Below are 19123 nucleotides of genomic sequence, written 5' to 3'. Positions count from 1 at the left end.
CAGGAGTGAGTTTGTTTGTAACACTCTGTCCTCGTGTCTTTGCCCAAGCCTTTCCTATGAAGGGACAGGTCACCAAGGAGACACAGTGAGCAGCCTAAGTGGAATGATTTCATGTTTTATGTAGAAGCTAGAACCCCTCTGCATATGCCTCTGAAACATTTGCTCAAGAAACTGCCTGATGGTGCTTAAGCTCACTAGTCTGATTTGCCTGAGACACACCCCATTCCCCGAGGGGAGCCATCCATGGTTGAAGCTGAATATCCCAAAGAAATGATGCTGTCAACATGGCAGAAATAAGAACACTGGTGCAGGAGGCTTGGGTACTAATTTGGTTTATTTGTACAAATCATCTTTTAAAAAATTATATATTTGATTTTAAGGTAGAATTCTACAAAAACACGCAAAGAGAAAAAGCTTTGGCATACACTCAGATTGAAGGCATTTGGAGCCTCCCAAAGGACAACTTTGGCTGGATCATGCTAGCGGCAAGTCCATCTAAGAATCAGGGACTGAATGGGGAAAGTGAAACGTGCTGAACGCTTAAATCAATGGGGGTTTCCTTTGTGCCTATTTTTGTAAAAGAGGAGCATTTTATGTGGAATCTCCATTGGTTTCTGTGTTCCTGTTTATATTCCAATAAAAAGTTTGGAGCTTGTAAAGCAGCCTTTTCTAACAATGAAGCCTTGTTCACATGTTGCTTTCAGGAGAAAAAGCTGATCCTCTGCTTATTGAAAAATGAATGAGCGTTTGATTGTAGGCTGTCCCTGAGAGCTAAACTACTGTAGATATGATGCTGAAGACATCAACAGAAAGCCAATAGATTTTTAAGTTTTAAAAATGGCTATGTGTGTTTGAAGTGTTGGGATTCTGCATGTGCAGAGAGATTAAGCCCTTCCTCTCCTTATCCCAACTCTGAACAACAACAACAAAAAACTGTTCCATTTCATGCTGCTATTACATCTTGGAGAGGAAAGCTCTCATTGGCAAGTGTAAGCCTTAGCAGACTTAGGTTTTTGTGGGTGTGCTTTGTAACATGCCATTGACACAATAGTGCATTAAGACACTATCCTGCTGTCTTAGTTGTTCTGTGATGCTTCAATAGCACTCTTGCACTCTTAGCACGTGAAAATGGGACAAAAATAAATGTTTCTAGTAGAAAACATAGCTGTACCACATTTTGCAGGTCCACTCTTAGAAGTGGGGTCTTGCATAACCACCATGTTATCAGCAGGAGCATAAATCTGCAAGAATGCACAAGAAACAGGACATTCGGAGGGACCCTAATGACAAACACCCTGGCAGACTTCCTAACATCTTGGTCCTGAATTCTGCCAATGCACCACATCCCTTTTCCTTCAATTGAGGGACAATATCACAGACTTCAGGGAGATCCAGCATTCGAAACAACATAAGGCAGCATAAAGATTCTAGCCAGACTTTTACATTTCTCCTTGAACAGCAGTGAGTGAACAGGGTCTGAAAGTCTACCCAATCACTCTTCAGAACAGGTTTTTTTTTTTAATTTAAGCAACAAGCATGTAAATATCAAATGCACCATTCACCACACATACAAAAAATGTTTTGTACTTTTTTTTTGGTAAGACACAAAGCTGTATAGAATCATTTGGCACACACAAAGGCGTTTCCAAACAAAAGCTATTCATGCAACACAAGCCACTTCCATACAGTGGAGTGTGTCCGTCCCCCCCTCATAAGAAAGCAAAAACCTGTTTGTGAACTACAGCTATCTGGTGCAGCGGCCTCTCTCTATAGCAGGATTTATTTCTGTACTCATGATATATTATTCAAAGAAAGGAATAACGTGGCACTTTAGAGAAAGAATCTTCTGGATATTTGGAGTTTTGACAGCATGTGTGAAATGATAGCGTAAAACCAGCTGATTTCTTTAAAAAAAACAAAAACAAAATTCCAGGGGGCTCAACTTAGTCGTTTCCACCACACAATTTCAGCAGGATTTTCCTGTAGTCTCCAGAAGTGTCACCCTGGTAAGAAACACCAAAAGGGGAAAAAAGTGATCTTGTGCCAAAGGTTAAAGAGAGCAATCATCTTTGTGCCAGAAGCCAACAGGTGAACCTCCCAGTTACACAAGGCATACACCCTGCTCATCTGAACCTATAAACAAGACTTTTATACCTGGGGAGACAGCAGCCACCTGATTTTTTCTCTCCCTCCCCCCACCCCCCAACACTCCAATAGCAACATCTTATTTAATATGATGGGGTTTTTTTGTTTTGCTTTCTGTTAAAACAACAGTGGTGTGGAGCACATTTGGCCCCCTGGTATACTGTGGAACTACAGCCTATGAAACAGGCCAGATCAGTGTTTCCCAAACTTGGGTCTCCCGTTGTTTTTGAACTACAGTTCTCATCAACCCTGACCACTGGTCTGGCTAGCTAAGGATGATGGGAGCTGTAGTCCAAAATCAGCTGGGGACCCATGTTTGGGAAACACTGGGCCAGATGGTGGCTAGAGTTCAGGTGGAGAAAGCCCCACTGTGAAGATGGATGAACATGGCACCGGCTCCCAAAAATGGTACTGGGCCAAGTTCAAGGTTTCAGTGTGGACATTGGCATCTTGAGTTGGCACGCATGGAAAGCGAGACAAGCCCCTCACAATCTCACCGTAATGTCTGTGTAGAGAGATTTGCCGTACATCCTCTTGTATTCCTGCCTTATGTCTAGCAGGTCAACCTCACTGCGTGACACCATGATGCGAATGAGAGTCCGGTCTTTGGTTCCAGCTCCCTGTGAAGAACGTGGCGGAAAGGGCCAGAATGTGAATTGTTACCAGACTGCGATGCTCCCTCTGAACATGTAGCATTGACTGTTACTCAAAATGGCCGCTCGAGGCTTTATGGCAGGCCTTCCCTAATGTGGTGCCCTCAATATGTTTTGGACTATACAACTCCTGTCATCCTTTTCCATTGGTCACAACGGCTGAGGCTGATATGAGTGGTAGTCCAAAATATATGAAGAACAGAGTTGGGGACAGCTGCTTAATTGATAACAAATTCAAAGTCCAAAACTTTACACATGCCCATTTGTTAACAACAGGGTGGCATATCCTTTTTAGCCTGAAAATATGTTGGGGAAGGGGAGGGACAACTGAAAAAGGGAGACTAGGAGAGGGGAGAAAAGGGGGCACCAAACCCTTTGCCTCCCTGCTGTCACCCCATTTCAGTTCACAAACACTCCAACCCCAACACCTCTGTCATTTAAAATCAGGGCTGTGGAACCCAGGGGGGGGGGAGGAATTGGAATAAAGAAAATGGCAATGGGTTATGTGCACACACCCGTAGCCGTTTCTTGCTCGATCATTGCCTCCAGAGGTTTTTCAAGCTACAGTTACACAGGTTTGTGTGAAACATGTCTACCACCCCTAAAATCTGATATCCTGGGCTCAGATCTACATCCCAACAGAGTCAGCTTCTAACAGCTCATTTGAATATCTGACCACACGGACGTGCAGAGGCCCACATGATTTCAACTCACCTTCATGGCCTTGTGCAGCCTCTCTGCAAAGAAAGCAGGTGTATTTCTTACACACTTAACTGCAAAAGAAATTGAGATCACCAGTTACTGACTGTTAACCATTTGCTAACCTTTTTTTTAAAAAAACATCAATGCCATACTGTTTTTGCTGAAATCTGCTTTCTCAGGTTAACCTGGGAGTTGAGATGACTCAGTGAATGTCATGGGGAGGAACAAAGGGGACAATCACACAAAATCAGATTTTTTTTAAAAAAAGCACACAGTCATGCAATCCAAACAGCTATCAAACAACATCTACCTTTTAATTTGAGCATTTTATGGGAGTGGAAAGAACCAATGGTGATGTTCATTTGTAACCTAATACAAGGTATGTTCCTTTTTGATATCAATGTTAAGATTTCTCATGTAGATGAACAAGGCACACATTACACTTCAAGACCGGAAAATGGAAGGCAGTGAAGTTAGTCACACACTATGGGAGTATTGCATACAGTTACCAAGCTTACAATCCTGAAAGCTATAACGGAGCCAAAAAAAAAAGGGTACATATTTCCAGTTAGATCTGGTGCAAAGAGTAAAAGCCATTTTATACGACAAATAAAACAGTGAGTGTTTATGGAACACATTTTAAATATTCAAGCAGCTTCATATATATTGCCTTGTAAATCCTTACGGCCGTGCTGCAGGGTTGGTCAGTATAGTAGTTTGCCTAAGGTCACCCAATGAATTTGTGGCCAATATGACACTTTAACTAGCACTCCGGGATTCACTGGTTGATAGTTGGCCACTTAGGACAGGTTAAGTGATCCTAGGAACTTGGTGATGGCAAAAGCTTTTGGCACAACACTCGCCCCATCCAAGAAACACACTCAGAATGTAAACACGGTGTTGTTGGACGTGACTTGTCTTCAAAACAAGAGGAATGAAAGATGAGAGGATACAGACAAAGGTTGCTGTGCCTGGCATGGAAGGTGAAGTAGCAAGTTCAAAGGGCATCCTCAGTGGAATCCTAGCCATTTCCCCAATCACATGAACTGTGATTTGTTAAATGGGAACCAGGTTTAACGAGACAAACCAAAGGAATGGTAAATGAAATTTATAACCAAGTTCTCTGGGGGAAGTAAAAGTAGCTGGCACCCGCCCTGTGGAACGACCTCCCTTCAGATGTGAAGGAAATAAGCAGCTATCCTATCTTTAAAAGACATCTAAAGGCAGCTCTGTTTAGGGAAGCTTTTAATATTTAATGCTGTATTGTTTTTAACACTCGATTGGGAGCCGCCCAGAGTGGCTGGGGAAACTCAGACAGATGGGCAGGGTATAAATATTATTATTATTATTATTATTATTATTATTATTATTATTATTAGCTCCAAACTGAAACTCGCAGCCAAAGCCAAATATTCTCAAGAGAACTATTGTGTAGAAAGTGGCATGAAATATATGATAAAATATTCTGAACGGCAAAGTTTTTCACCTACACGTTGAACCAAGCTTTATGACTTGCTTTCTAAACATATACATGACTCAGATACGATATCCCTTAGTTTTGCCCCTCTTTTGTGCTTTGAAATACATCTTAAGTAACATACATGTCACATTTTACCCTCCCAAAACATACAAATACTTTAAAAGCTACTCTGAGAATTTACGGGAGAAGAGGTTGGTGATATTGCAGGTACTAGCCAATAGGTGCCATACATAGCCTGCTATCCCCCAACTTCTGGATCTTTTTCAAAAATTATATATTTTAAAGAGTGCAGTCCAGGCCAGAAAACTGTGTGTGTTTAGGAACATTCAAACCACAATTTGAAAAGTTAGATTCATAGTGGTGCAATGGGTCAAGTGCATCTGGCTGTTAACCAGAAAGCTGGTGGTTTGAGCCCACCAAGGGATGCCTGTGATCTGGATTCCTGTATTGCAGGGGGTTGGACTAGATGACCCTCGGGGTCCCTTCCCACTCTATGATTCTATGATCTTCACTCTTAAAGAGACCTCACCCACCTACTGCCAACATCCCAGATTCGAGGTCTCCCGACATCTCTCTGATTATGCTCTTCTCAATGTCACGGTTACACATTCGCTGATATTCACTGAAAACTGTCGAGAGAGAGAAAAGGGATCATCAGTCATTTAAGCCAAGTGAGTGGGAAGAGTGAAGTCTGACAACCAGCTCTTGAAGGATGTTGCTAAGTTTTGAGTCAGTTGTGCTGCCCCATCACAGGCCTTCAGTTGTTTTGTCTGGTATGGCCCTAACTCCGATCACTTATCTAAGTTGACATCTGGCGGCTGGATGACAGACAGACACCCCCTCCCCAATTATTAACTGTGGACCCTAACAGGAGGACAAACGCCCTTTGTTATGTAGAAGGAGGAATTTCAGGCGGTGCAGCTTGTCTCACCTGACAAATTTCTACATAACTATTTAAAAGGGTCGAAGAACCCAGTCCTTCTTTGCATCTGATCAGAGTTGGCTGATCTTAGGCACCATCAAAAATGAAAATATTAGTTACCACTTGTCAAGAAAAAGCCTGTGTAGTCTCTTGCACTGTTGCAGCCTAATTTTACAATCACCAAACATCCTCTCGATGCAAAGTATAGACAGAAATTACCTGCTATTAGGTGAGCTTTACTTCTGGCACAGAGAATTGCATTGAATTTGGATTCATCAGTCCCAAGTCGATTTTCTCCTGCTGCATACAGCGCCTTAAAAGAAAAAGAAAAATCACAGGTCATTACTTGAGCTCAGCTGCTTTCCAAATTTCACTCTGCTTTCAAAGGTTTCTTCTCCCTTACTACTCATTCTTTAATTATCTTGATATTTCTGGACTGGTCCTATTTCTCTCCCACACCTTTGTTCACTTAGCTAACCTTTGCTAACCTCCCTAACCATCAAGGATGCAACTATAATGCAAGCAACCTGGGACTGCAGCCAAAGTACTACAGGCTCATGTTGAATTTTGCTTTCTTCCCCTTGCACACAACACAACTTCACCTTGCATCCCAACTGATGCTGTTAAGCTGCACATTTCACTGCCCCCACCTCATACTACTGACTGAAAGTTACTGGCGCGAAAATCCTTGCAAAATGATATTGGGACAAAGGGATGCCACTGAAAATGGCAGTGGCGTATTCCTTATAACTAGGGCCGAGCCAAAATGTGACAGAGCGAACGTTTTCGGTGTGAAATGGGGGTGAATGAAAAATTCCACAAGTACATTCCAACTCTCCTCCCTCCATGCTTTCGCTCAGAAAAACTTGACAGATTTGTAAGTCACAAGTCTATGCAACCCTGAGAAAGGTGCGTGGTTCCTCCTTCCATACAATTTGAAATAAACAAAAAAATTCACCACATGATGAACCAAAAGGAGAAAGTTGCATATTTCAGGGAAATTATTACTGCAGCACCAATTCATTTAGTAAATAGTTCCAAAAATGGAATAGGTGCAGGTAAATTTGAGAAGGGTTTTTTATATTCGATATATTCGATTGCAATCTTCTTATTGCTGTTATCTTGAGATCATTTATCTGTAGTAACTTGAAAAAGGGAAACCGTGCAAACTGCTCAATGTAGAGCTGAGGGAAAGCCATGCCAATACCCCCCTTTTTTCAGAAACAGGGGCTGTGGGGTCAGGAGGAATATTTTTTTAAAGCAAACTGTTCTCAGGGTAACTTCCACGCTAGAAATTAGGCCAGAGGAGAAACATGCCAGGTTGTGGGGGGGTACACACGGTCTCAAGTTTCAGATTTCATTAAAGTAGGAGATGTTTAAAGGAAACCACTCCGGGAAAGAGTCTGCTCAATGCAGCAGCCATCTGGCTGGGCCTTTAAAAAGAAATCAGTGTGGAACATAAACTAGACAATACTCCTCATACTAACCTGAGCATCGCTTTGGACAGCCGCCATGTTGACACTGGTACTTTCATCTCTGTTTCCCTGAAATAATTACCAAGTCAAAAGATGAAACACTGCTTTTGAAACACTGTAACTGATGTTAGCCTAATGAGGTTGTTAGTCCAGCAAAAAGCAAGCCGAACAGTTTAAAGTATGCTTTGTTCTATTTGCTTGTTAAACATGCGTATTTGTTTCATGATGCTTCCAATTTAATGTTGCAACACATTAAGGTTAAATGGGACAGACAAATTCTCACCAGTCTGTATATTTTCAAACATGATCACTATTAACTTGATATCCAAGATCTGATAATTTAAGATTCTTTGGTAAAATATAGATGGACAACAGTTATCAGAGATATATATACACCGTATTTTTCGCCCTATAGGACGCACTTTTTCCCCTCCAAAAATGAAGGGGAAATATGTGCGTCCTATGGGGCGAATGCAGGCTTTCGCTGAAGCCTGGAGAGCGAGAGGCGTCGGTGCGCACCGACCCCTCTCGCTCTCCAGGCTTCAGGAAGCTATCCGTAAGCCTTGCGGGCAGCAGCCTGCAGCCCGAAGCACGGGGCGCCCTCTGGAGGAAAGTTTTAATGTTTTAATTGAGGAGGGAGAATTGTTTGGTTAGGGGGAAGAAACTTGCAATATACAATTCCATTAACTCCAATGCTTTTCGTCTTGAATTATATCACATCATAGGGAACCGACATCCAGTACCACAGCCAGGATGTTCTGTGCCCTCCATTAGAGGCAAGAGGGCATAACCTCTTCACACTGGCTTAAAAACATAAAGGTGATCTCCAGTCTTAGTCATACTCATGAGTAGAACCACTGAAAGGAATGGACTCAAAATATGCCTGACAACAGATATCACCCCAATACTTCTGTGAATTTTACTTCAATGGATGAATGTAAATCTTAGGAGAACTTGGGTTACGTATAAATTATAGCAACACCAACACAGGACAACCGGGTGCAAGGATCTTGCGCATACTTGAGACAGTGAGATTAAAAGCCTCTGGAAGTGTCCAGATGTGTCGTTTCTGATGGCTTCTTCCAAAGTTTTCTTATGCTCTGTGAGAAATACAAAGGAAACTCGTTTTGTAAATGGTCCGTGTTTATTTCATTATAAGGATCACTGGGGTGGGAAGAAAGAGAAGGGAGGAGAGGAAGAGATAATTCTTATCTATTTTTTTATAACACACCGCAAGGACATCTGCTTGGGGGAGAGGATTCACATTCCACTCTTTTATACTCCAGCCAAAATATCAAGGGGGGGGGGGAGATGAAAAGGGAAATTTTACACTAAAAGTAGTTCGTGTAAATAGCCCAATTTCGGTTTGACCTACTAGCCAAAGGGAATATTTAAGGCGGCCCACTAGTTCCTCCTCGCAAGATACCTTCCATCACTCAAGCTGGGCTTCCAAAGATACTAACAAATCCTACTTTGAGAAACCATCATCCGTTTCTTCCTTTGAATTTGCCATGGGCAGAAAAGGGGTGATTGGTGCTTTTTCCGTCTCTCACACTGGGACTTTGCAAGATAATTCAGCAGTGCTTTGATGATGTCTCTGCCCCCTTCAAAATGTGGGGGGGACGGACGATATGTGGGAACGGGAGTAAGCGCACCAGGGGCAAGCAGATTTATGGAGCACTGTTAGTGGGGCAGGGAGAGGGAGCTCTCGGTTTTATTCCTGGAAAGTAAAACTAGGACATCTAAATCAGGGCAAACTTTGGATACCGTAAGCTCAGCTGGCGGATCAAACACATGATAGGATTCTATACAGCACAGAAAAGGAACCAAGAACTGTCAAGAAAACCCTTAAAATTATGTGTTTTAAACAAATGAAACCCTAGATAATGTAGTGTGCTTCAGAAGTTGCTGGCCTATAATTTCCATTGTCCCAAACCACTGACCATGCCAGCTGATGTTAGTCCTTTATGAATTTGTAAGCTGATCCAGCATATGCTTCCTTGGAGATGAAGTCTCAACAACTTTACTGAGGTTTATTCTTAAGCAACTGTGTGCAGGATTGCTGCCTTATGTGTCCACTTAGAAGCACGTACCGTTGAACTAAATGGGTCTTAATCTTAGAAAAAGCAGGTACAGACTGCAATCTTTGTGGTGCATCAAGTCTATACAGCACTTTGCAATCACACAAAATACAGAGGCAGGGAAGGAGAACAAAGAGAGACACACTATATTCAGCTCCAGGAACTGTTAGCAATGTACTATTGCACTAAGTGGCTCTTTCTGCACAAACCGCTGGATCAAACAACTGCCTGAAAAAGGGTGAACCTTCATGAACTCCAGTTTGCCCTTGTAAATTGTCTTCTCCATTCTAAATTTGACAGCCCCACCCAACAAACCAACAAAGCTCAAATTTATAAACAAAGCAGCAGCTTATGCACTGAACAGCCTTCGACCTCAATGTCCAAAATGCAATTCCTCCTACAAATGTTTCTGCTCAACTTAAACCCGTCATCTTTAAAGGTATTGGGATGGCCTTCTATCAGAACAGCAGAAGTTGCAGAGTTGAGAGGAAAACTCACCTGCTTTGTATGCCCGACTGATTTCCCGAATGTGCTCATTGCTGCGAGACGCCAAGATTTCTATCAGGCAGGCTTCATCTGTGCCAGCTCCCTAAGAAAAGGAAAAGACACTCAAGCTCACCACTAGGCAGAAGCATTTGTCTCCTGGGTTCTGCCCTCTTTTAAGGCTAAGAGAGTGCCAGGCTTATTGGCGTGACTCCTATTTCTAGGCCTCACGTGGACTGAGTGTACTCTTACTAGGTCTGCAATGTTTAATCCATTGCTCAGTTTGATTTCTCTATTTTTTGATAGACTTAACTGGTCTACAGATAAAGTATTATTGAATGTGCTTTTAAGAATGAGGGTTGACAAAGACCACCTCAAAAGAGGTGTCCTCTCACATGTGACAGGAGCGCATCACACAAAGGACAAAAGAACTATTATTGCATTTTTTTTTCATATGCGCACTTCAGTGGACTGCTGGATGCCAGCACAGGCTGAGCAATGACACAGGTGTAGAGGGCAGGAACTGCAAACATTGCAACAGAGCTCTCAGTTTCTTCAGTTAGATTAAACTGCAACTGCTGTGCAATCCCCTCCTCCAAGAATTATACAAATGGAGAGTTGCTTTTGATAACGGTATACCGTAGTCCCATCACACTGTACATAGCTCTTGAACCAGAAAGATAAGCAGAAGTCCCTTGATTCAGTAGCATAATAAAAACTGATACTGCAAGGGTTGGGTGGAGGGGGTCACAGGATAGGTATTCACACATGCAAATCCAGAATGGTGGGTTTTGAAGACAGGCTTGAAGCAGGAGAAAGATGATGCGTCAAATAAAGAATTTAGGGAGGCAAGAATTATGTAACAACAACAGTAGCTTTCATTTAAACCATACACACCTTGATGGCTTCTTTTATTTCATAAACATCAAACTGGACAGGAGTCTTCATCATTGCCAAGATTGTCCTCTCGAAGTTGCCGGAAAGCTCAGACTTCAGGTCCTTGATCAAATCCTGGGTTTTTTTAAGTGAAAAAACACCACATGTTTCCCTTGTAAAGTAATATTTAGTGAGTTTTTTAAAGGATGAGAAACAAAAGGTTTGTGCCAAAGCTTCCTATACTAATGATCTGAATCTCTTTTCTTGCAATGTCAGACTTCAGAAAAGTTTGGTAATATCTGTGAAGTTATTAATATAGCACAATCAGTGTCGACTGCACTTTATTGAGTAACATAAGGAAGGGTAAAGGTAAGATTTCTGCCCAAAGGAGTTTACAAACTAAATTTCTACCAGAGCAGAGGACAAATGTAACAATGTGAATATTTGCAGCCACACAAATTTTAGGTTTTATTTCAGCTGAATAGGGCAATGAACCATAGTAGCCAGTAATTTAAACCCCGCTCTTATGTCCACGATATGCTGAGAGCAACTTCACAGCATAAGAAATATGGAAAAAGCAAATGAACACATTATAAACAATGTCATAAACTAAAAAGCAGCAACCCAGGAACATAATACTTATTTTATTTATTAAATAAATAATTTGCTCAAAAGGGTCATGGTGCCGTTTAAAAATTAAGCAAGCACAAAGCTGGCAAAAGTAATTCCTTAGAAGAATGTGTATTGTTATTTTGTTACATATTTTGTGCTTTTACACTTAGTAATCTTAAGATGATGATGATAATTGTTCATTAGCAAAAATGTAGAACTCTGATGCAAAGGTTTTTAAGAGTGGCTGACCAGTAAAAGTTGATGATATGAAGAGAGTGTGTTTGAGGAATACAAAAGTCATCCTGCTGAAAACTGCAAGATATTACCAAACTTATCTTGTACCTCTCATTCGTTGGGGTGTCAAGATATTTAAAGTCTCTTTCATTATTTTCATTCCGATAATGTGACAACCCCTTGTCCTTAAATCCCTCCAATGGCTTCCTGTCCATTCTCAGATCCAGCTGCCTTGTTCCTACATGCAACCCCCCTCCATGGCCTTGTCCCCTTATCTCTCTGCATTCCTGCCTGTGCCGTTTGTTTGTCCAGCTCCACCATCCTTATCCATTTGAAGGCCTCCCTCAAAAGACTCCTTCTCCCTTAACTGTGCTGCAGGCCTAAAACTGCCTCCCAGAACACCTGCACAAATGCCACCCCTCCCTTTAAATCCATCCTCAAACCCTGCCCTTTCCATTTAACCCTTGGCACAAAATCCTAGCCCTCTGGCGACTTCAGCATGATGCTAAGCCAAAGAACATACAAACTAGACCGACTGCACATGACTTCCATGTTTAGCTCTGCCTCCACTTCCTTCCTCTGTTGCAATAATCAAAGAATAATTTCATGGTGGAGAACTTACCTTTCCATAAGCTGTTTTGAAAGAGAGCAGAATCTGCTGGCGTTGCTTGTTTGAGCGACTTCCCAGACAATCAATGATTGCCTGCTCGTCGGTTCCTGAAAATATACAGAATCAAGTGTTTAGTGCAGCCTCTTCCACCGCTATAATACTTTCTGATCAATCCACTTCAGCAGAATCTAACCCAGCATTGAGTAATCGGAAAAGGCCAACTTTTAAAACCAAGTGTATTGTCTCCTGCCACCTTATACACTGCATGGCATCACTTGTTCAAATGCATATTTGAATCTGCAGCAGTCATGAGTAACTATGGGATGGCTCAGTTGGTAGAGCACGAGACTCTTAATCTCAGGGTTGTGGGTTTGAGTGCCACGCTGGGCAAAAGATTCCTGCATTGCAGGGAGTTGGGTTATTGGAACAGATGATTCTCATAGTCCCTTCCATCTCTAGGATTCTGTGATTCTATATTCTGTTGTACTTTAGGCAGCAAAGCCTGACAGATGAGCTAAGCCTGTATGACATTATGGGGTATTCGCACACATTCCAATTACTTTTTTTTAAAAAAAAAGAAATCCAAATATTTAAATTTCTGAGGGAAGGGACAGTTGTGCATTTGGTTTGGATTGAAGAGTCATACACGTTTTGCATAGACTAGGAATGGAGAGGTTTAAGTTGGGAGAAAAAAAGCAGGACAGAATTCAGTGGGAAAGGAAAGAAATAATTTGTATAACACTGAAAAATGTTTCACAAAAAGCAAAGAAGCTAAAAGCAACTTTTGAGGTCTTCCAACCTTGAAGAAAAGATCAAATGCTAGAAAGGAATAGAAATCTGGGCGTTGCAATCAGAATGAGCAACTACGGAAAACTTGAGTGCAGCAACAGATGCCCTTCTATCTTTGCACAGTAGGCTCCACTCCAGCCATGCAAAAGTTTGATGTCTATACACAGCCCTCTCTATCCAGGCAGGACCAGATTCCCTCCAGGCACAGAGCAGGACCGGAAAGGGGGGTGGCTTGGGGAGAGTGTTGGGGGGCCCTGCCCTCAAGGGTAGCAAGCAAGCTCCACAAAATCCCTCTTATGTTTTCTAGCTGGAAGAGGAGGTGGACATTAAACTTGTTCCTTCCAGCTTGTAAAGGTATATCTGAGTGACTGACTTTGCAAAGCAAGGATGGGAAGCCAGATTTGGATGGCTGGCTTTATTGTTTATTCCACAACACACACACACACACCTTGACCTGCCCCATACCTAAAGTTCAATAGGACATCTGGAGTAGGACAGGTGGGTTGCAGCCTTGCTGAAACAGCCCCAAGTGTAAGAGGAGCCTACTGGATCCAGCCAGTGGCCCATCTAGCCCAGCATCCTGATCTTAGTGGCTGACCAGATGCCTTTGTGAAACCCGCAAGCAGGACTTAACACAAGTGCACTCTCACCTCCTGTGTCCAGCAACTGCAAATCAGAAGCACGGCTGCTTCCAACAGGGAGAGTAGTCATGAACAGTCTTTCCTCCATGAGAGGAGATAGGATAGCCATCCTCCAATATCTCAAGGGCTGCCACATGGAAGATGTTTCCTCCATCTCTGGAGGGTGGGACCCGAACCAATGAATTCAAGTTACAAGGAGGAGAATCCTACCAAACCCTAGGAAGAACTTTCTGATCCTGTTCAACAGTGGAACGGACTCCTTCAGAAGGTGGTGGACTCTCCATCCTTGGAGGTTTATAAGAAGAGGTTAGATGGCCATGTGTCATGGATGCTTTAGCTGAGATTCCTGCATTGCAGTGGGTCGGACTAGACAACCCACTTCTATGATTTTCCCATTTCTATGATTCTATGTGTACTTGGGCATACATCTGTTGGGCTCACGGAATTTCCGAATCCCTGGTACAGAGAAGCCAGACCCATGGCCAGTGTCACAGGCTGTGCTCCAAGGGCAGAAGATGCAACGCTCAGAATCGCTTTCACGTTACCCAGAACACAGACGTAACCTGCAACGTTTTGCAAAGCAGTACCCAAACTATCCCTGAACGTGCAAGAAGCAAAAGGGTGGGACAAAGAGGACATCATTACGTGAAGAAAAAGCACCCAACTTTTGAGTGCAAGCACTACTCACCAAAGCCTTTCATGGCTTTCCTCAACACCTCTGCGTCCCTCAGAGGGTCAAAGGATGGAGCATCACGGACTGTGCCTCGGTTTCCAGACTGCAGTGTCCAAAGAAGAATGGGGGAGAAAGCTATCAACCAACGTTTGCTACTTCGCCTGCCTGCCACTTTCCCTTACAACACATCAATACCCGTCCTTCGCCCTCCACTCAACGTGGCAAACGCATACCAGGAAACCATGGCTGGTGGAAAGTGGTGGGGTAAGGGTCAAGCATCCTCCCCATGCACCACCTGTCAACCGCCAACTGAACTCCCTCCCGTCACTTTTTAGCATTCAACAGCATCTGGGGCACACAGATGCAACATGTGCCATCAAACACCTAGTTTTTGCACTTTTCCTATTATACACTGGAAGAAAAGGAAGCTCAATAATTTAAGAAGAGGTTCTCTTACCGCTCCGGGAGTAATGGTGGGCACTGTTGGTCCTGGGTAAGATGGCATAGAAGGATTAACAGCTGGGCCAGGAGGGTAACTTGGCATAGGTTGCTGGTGCCCTGGTGGTGGCATTGGCTGCTGCCCAGGATATGGCTGTTGCCCAGGATACGGCTGGGGCTGCTGTCCTGCTCCTGGCATGGGGCCACCTGGGTACCCTGGATAAGATGGCATTCCTGTTGGCGGGTTTCCTCCTGGCGCTGGCGGGTACATTCCGTAAGACGGCTGCTGTCCTTGAGGAGGTTGCCCAAAGCCTCCAGGAGCTTGTCCAAAGCCTCCTGGAGGAACCGGGGGGTAGCCACCAGGGACTGGAGGGTACATGCTCTGCGGCACATTGGCGCCACCAAACGTTCCCGACATGTTGGAAGCCTGAACAAGCACATGCACAAAGTTAGCACGTGTGTCTCAAATAGCACGTAACATTTCTGTAACACTTTGAGGGTTGAGAGCACTCTATGTACATCTTTACAACCACCATCTAAATAGGCCGGTATTATTACAGATAGGAAGCCACAAGATAGGAGGTTGCTTAAGACCTTTGGGGTTCACTAGATTTGAGCTTGGGACTTCTTGGCAAGACCGCCCAGCTACTTGTCCACTGTGCTACTCTTGTCTGAAGGAGCGTCTCCACCCCCATCATCCAGCCCGGACACTGAGGTCCAGCGCCGAGGTCCTTCTGGCGGTTCCCTCGCTGTGAGAAGTGAGGTTACAGGGAACCAGGCAGAGGGCCTTCTCGGTAGTGGCGCCTGCCCTGGGGAACACCCTCCCAGCAGACGTCAAGGCAATAAACAACTATTTTACTTTTAAAAGACAACTGAAGGCAGCCCTGTTTAGGGACGTTTTTAATGTATGGCGCTGTATTGTTTTTAATATTTAGTTGGAAGCCATCCAGAGTGGCTGGATGGGCCAGCCAGCCAGATGGGCAGGGTATAAATAATAAATAATAAATTATTATTAATTATTATTATTATTATTATTATTATTATTATTATTATCATCATCATCATCATCATCATCATCATCATCATCATCTGTGTGATGCTCCACATCAATCCAAACTATTAACAGGGTCATCTTTTTGAACAGGCTAGAAGAGCTCCCTAGGTCCCAGAGTCTAGACTACTAATGAGCTTGTGTGCTCCCTGCTCCTCCACCAGCACAGTGGCAGAGATGAATTTGGAATCTTTCGTTTCTGGTTTTGATTAACCGCAGTTTGCCATGTTACCATGGTAACCCAAACTGTGGGTTAACTATGCTTAGTGGAAACAAGGTAACTTCACACCGTAGTTTACGAATCTGTCTTGTTTTCTCTACCTACAGTAAAAACCACAGTTTAGAATTTGAACAACAAGCTGCACTGCAGTTAATCAGAAAAAGCTTATGATAGGGAAGGTAGGTTCGTTCGTACAACAATGAACCATGGCATAGAAATTTTTATTTTATATTTTCTACCTTTATATTTTATGTTCTGCATTTCATCTATGTAAGCATATGCTAATGTCCAATACTTTGCACATGCAAAGTATCCATTTCCTCCTCGATAATATGGGGTTTTTATTGGCATATAAACAGGGTTTTACCATTCTGTATCATTTGCCTGCTTGAGATATGGGCTTATGCAAATATCTCATTTGCCATGTTAAACAGAATTGGGGGTGTGGAGCACCCTGTTACACACTGTGCTTCACAGAACTGTAGAATCATAAATTTGGAAGGGACCCTGAGGGCCATCTAGACCAACTCCCTGAAATGCAATAATCTGAACTCATGGTCCCTCATCCAGTTTGAAACCATATGGGACCCTGCTTAGCTTTACAAATGTGCTAACAGTATTGTTGCTGCAACCACCAGGAGGAGCTTCAGAGAATACTTTTGCGAACATAATCTGTCTGTTACAGCTTTTACCACTGATGAAATAAAGGACAGATATGGAAAGAAGACAAGGGGAAGAGACGTTGAATGTAACTTTATAACTGCTGTAAACCACTATGAGGCCCTTCCTTGAAAAGCAGGATCTAAATATATTAAAAGAAGACAAAAATTCAGGCAGCAGAATTTCACAGCTGGCTTTAGCAGAAACAGGAAGATCTACCAAATTCCAACTGAAATTACTCACCATGCCTGACATATAGTCTGGATTAAACTGGTTGGCATAGCTCCCAACATTTTCTAGCCCAATTGGAGGAGGATTTGCAGGAGGATAGCTGGGAGCCCCCCAGGGGTTGCCACCTGAAATATTAAAAAATAAAAATACACAAGAGCTACAGAACAGTTGTATATCTGTTTGTTAGCATATGGATTTCTATGGCAGAATTTTCACTGTAATGGCCACTGGCAAAAGCAGGCACGCTTTGATGCAGTTCCATTTTGCTCTGTTCTCCATCCCTGGACCAACAGATGTTGCAACATAAAGCAGCTGGTTCTCTGAAAGCTACACTAAAACCATGCGTGCATTTCAAAGGCTAATGAACAGCCGTCAAATAGATAATCATCTGTTTGCAAAACATGCAGCATATAAATAACAGACACTAGAGCAAAGTACATGGCAGGAGGAACGGTCTCTTCCTTCCTTCTAACAATGTAAGAGAGAACAGGTGATAACAGCAGGGAATGTAAACTATATCTTCATAGGAAGCTATATGCAGCTGCTGCATACAAGAGTCAGACAAGTGGTCTATCAGCCACAGTTCAGTCTACTCTGACTGGCAACAGCTCTCCCAGGCCTCTTGAGCTCTACAAACCGGAGATCCCTTCAACTGAATATGCTGGTGGCTGAATCCAAGGTTATTTGCACTACTCCTCTGGTTTGCACCCTTCTATTATCCAATTCCCGCCAGGTTACTATGATTCTTAAATGAAATACAGTTAGCTTACCTGGAGCAGCAGGTGGATAACCACCGGCAGGAGGATACCCGGGATAACTCATTCTGCAGGACTGCAAAAAGAAGAACAATGATTTAATACAATGCAAAGTGTTAATTACATATTTTATTTATATCAGTTGGTAGAGCATGAGGCTCTTAATCTTAGGGTCATAGGTTCAAGCCCCACATTGGGCAAAATATTCCTGTACTGCAGAGGGTTGGACTAGATGACTCCCATGGTCTCCTCCAACTCTACAATTCTATGATTCTATATTCTGAATACCAGTTGCTGGAAAGAAGGCAGTTGTGCTCAGATCCTGCTTGCGGTTTCCAAAAAGGCATATGGTTTGCCACTTTGAGAACAGGATGCTGGCCTATATGAGCCACTGGCCTGATCCTGCAGGCTCTCCGTACATTCTTATATATGCAACACACAGCAGCTTAAAACTAAAGCAGCTGGGATTGTTTTGAACTTTTGGGATTTTACCATCAAATTTAGCTTCGTTTTGCCTTTCTTCCACAAAGCTCTGCCCATCCTCACCCATTATCCTCAAAAACGTTCTTTGTGGTAGGTTACACTGAGAGATGGCAAGTGGCTCAAAGTAGGATTTGTGGCCAAATGAAGGGCCATTTTGTCAAATTCTAGCCACTACGCAACTATTTCTCATTACATCGTGTTGTGCATTTTTATAGTTTTGATGCCACTATCACTGAGATAAATTGTAACCTCATGATCCTGGCAATCTCAGGAGATCCTGCCATCCAAAACTGTATGAGATCTAGATTTAGGAAACAGCAAAGCTCTGTAGCTACGGGACTTTTTCATATGATTGCAATCACAGGTAAAATAAGGACACTTTAGTGGTTTTTCATCCTCAGGCTGGAAACTGGTGCACCTTTTTTAGTGAAACGGCTGAAGATGTGTACTTATTAATCTCAGAATCAGAGAACTGTAGAATTGGAAGGGACACCAAGGGTCATCTAGTCTAACCCCCTGCAATGCATGTCCACACAGTGAACATGCATTGTTCGCTCAAGCATCATGTTCACAAAGTGGGGAACCAGCAGCCAATCAAATGCAAGTGATATGCTGCATGTGTATGCTGCAAGCACATTTTTTTACTTATCTGCACATATAAAACGCTTTAAATATGCATGCTGCAGATTAAATTTCTAAAGCAGGTCCTGTTTTTCTTCAGCTTCCCTGCCCTCCCTCCCCCCACTTAAATAATACTCCCAGGGTGGTTCCCCCAGAATCAGGCTGTTAGACAAGCTCTCCTGTCCACAAGCAGTTCTTTCTCCCTAGTAAAAACATGAAGCCACTTCCTTTATTTTAAGCTACATTTATAACTTCTACTTTTCAAAGTAAAGGTTTTCAAATGAGAGC

General features: G+C 42.9%; 1 protein-coding gene across 3 annotated transcripts in view; it reads right to left on the bottom strand.

The window, feature by feature from the left end:
* Window positions 1-316: 316 nt before the first annotated feature.
* Window positions 317-19123, bottom strand: part of ANXA11 (annexin A11) — a 40894-nt gene continuing 22087 nt past the window's right edge. For 2 of the 3 annotated variants that reach the window (XM_053388169.1, XM_053388168.1), the window contains exons 2-15: window positions 17747-17807; window positions 16989-17101; window positions 14834-15241; window positions 14392-14479; window positions 12286-12380; window positions 10839-10952; window positions 9957-10047; window positions 8398-8477; window positions 7390-7446; window positions 6122-6215; window positions 5514-5609; window positions 3513-3571; window positions 2643-2765; window positions 317-2003 (exon numbers count right to left, since the gene is read on the bottom strand). In XM_053388169.1, the coding sequence (XP_053244144.1) occupies window positions 1944-2003; window positions 2643-2765; window positions 3513-3571; window positions 5514-5609; window positions 6122-6215; window positions 7390-7446; window positions 8398-8477; window positions 9957-10047; window positions 10839-10952; window positions 12286-12380; window positions 14392-14479; window positions 14834-15241; window positions 16989-17101; window positions 17747-17798 (1530 nt within the window). In that variant the 5' untranslated portion in view covers window positions 17799-17807 and the 3' untranslated portion in view covers window positions 317-1943. The other variant, XM_053388170.1, reaches the window with a different exon arrangement.

This window comes from Podarcis raffonei, chromosome 5, assembly GCF_027172205.1.
Source record: "Podarcis raffonei isolate rPodRaf1 chromosome 5, rPodRaf1.pri, whole genome shotgun sequence".
NCBI lineage: Eukaryota > Metazoa > Chordata > Lepidosauria > Squamata > Lacertidae > Podarcis > Podarcis raffonei.
The sequence above is the reverse complement of the archived record's forward strand: the minus strand, read 5'-3'. Positions and strand labels throughout refer to the sequence as shown.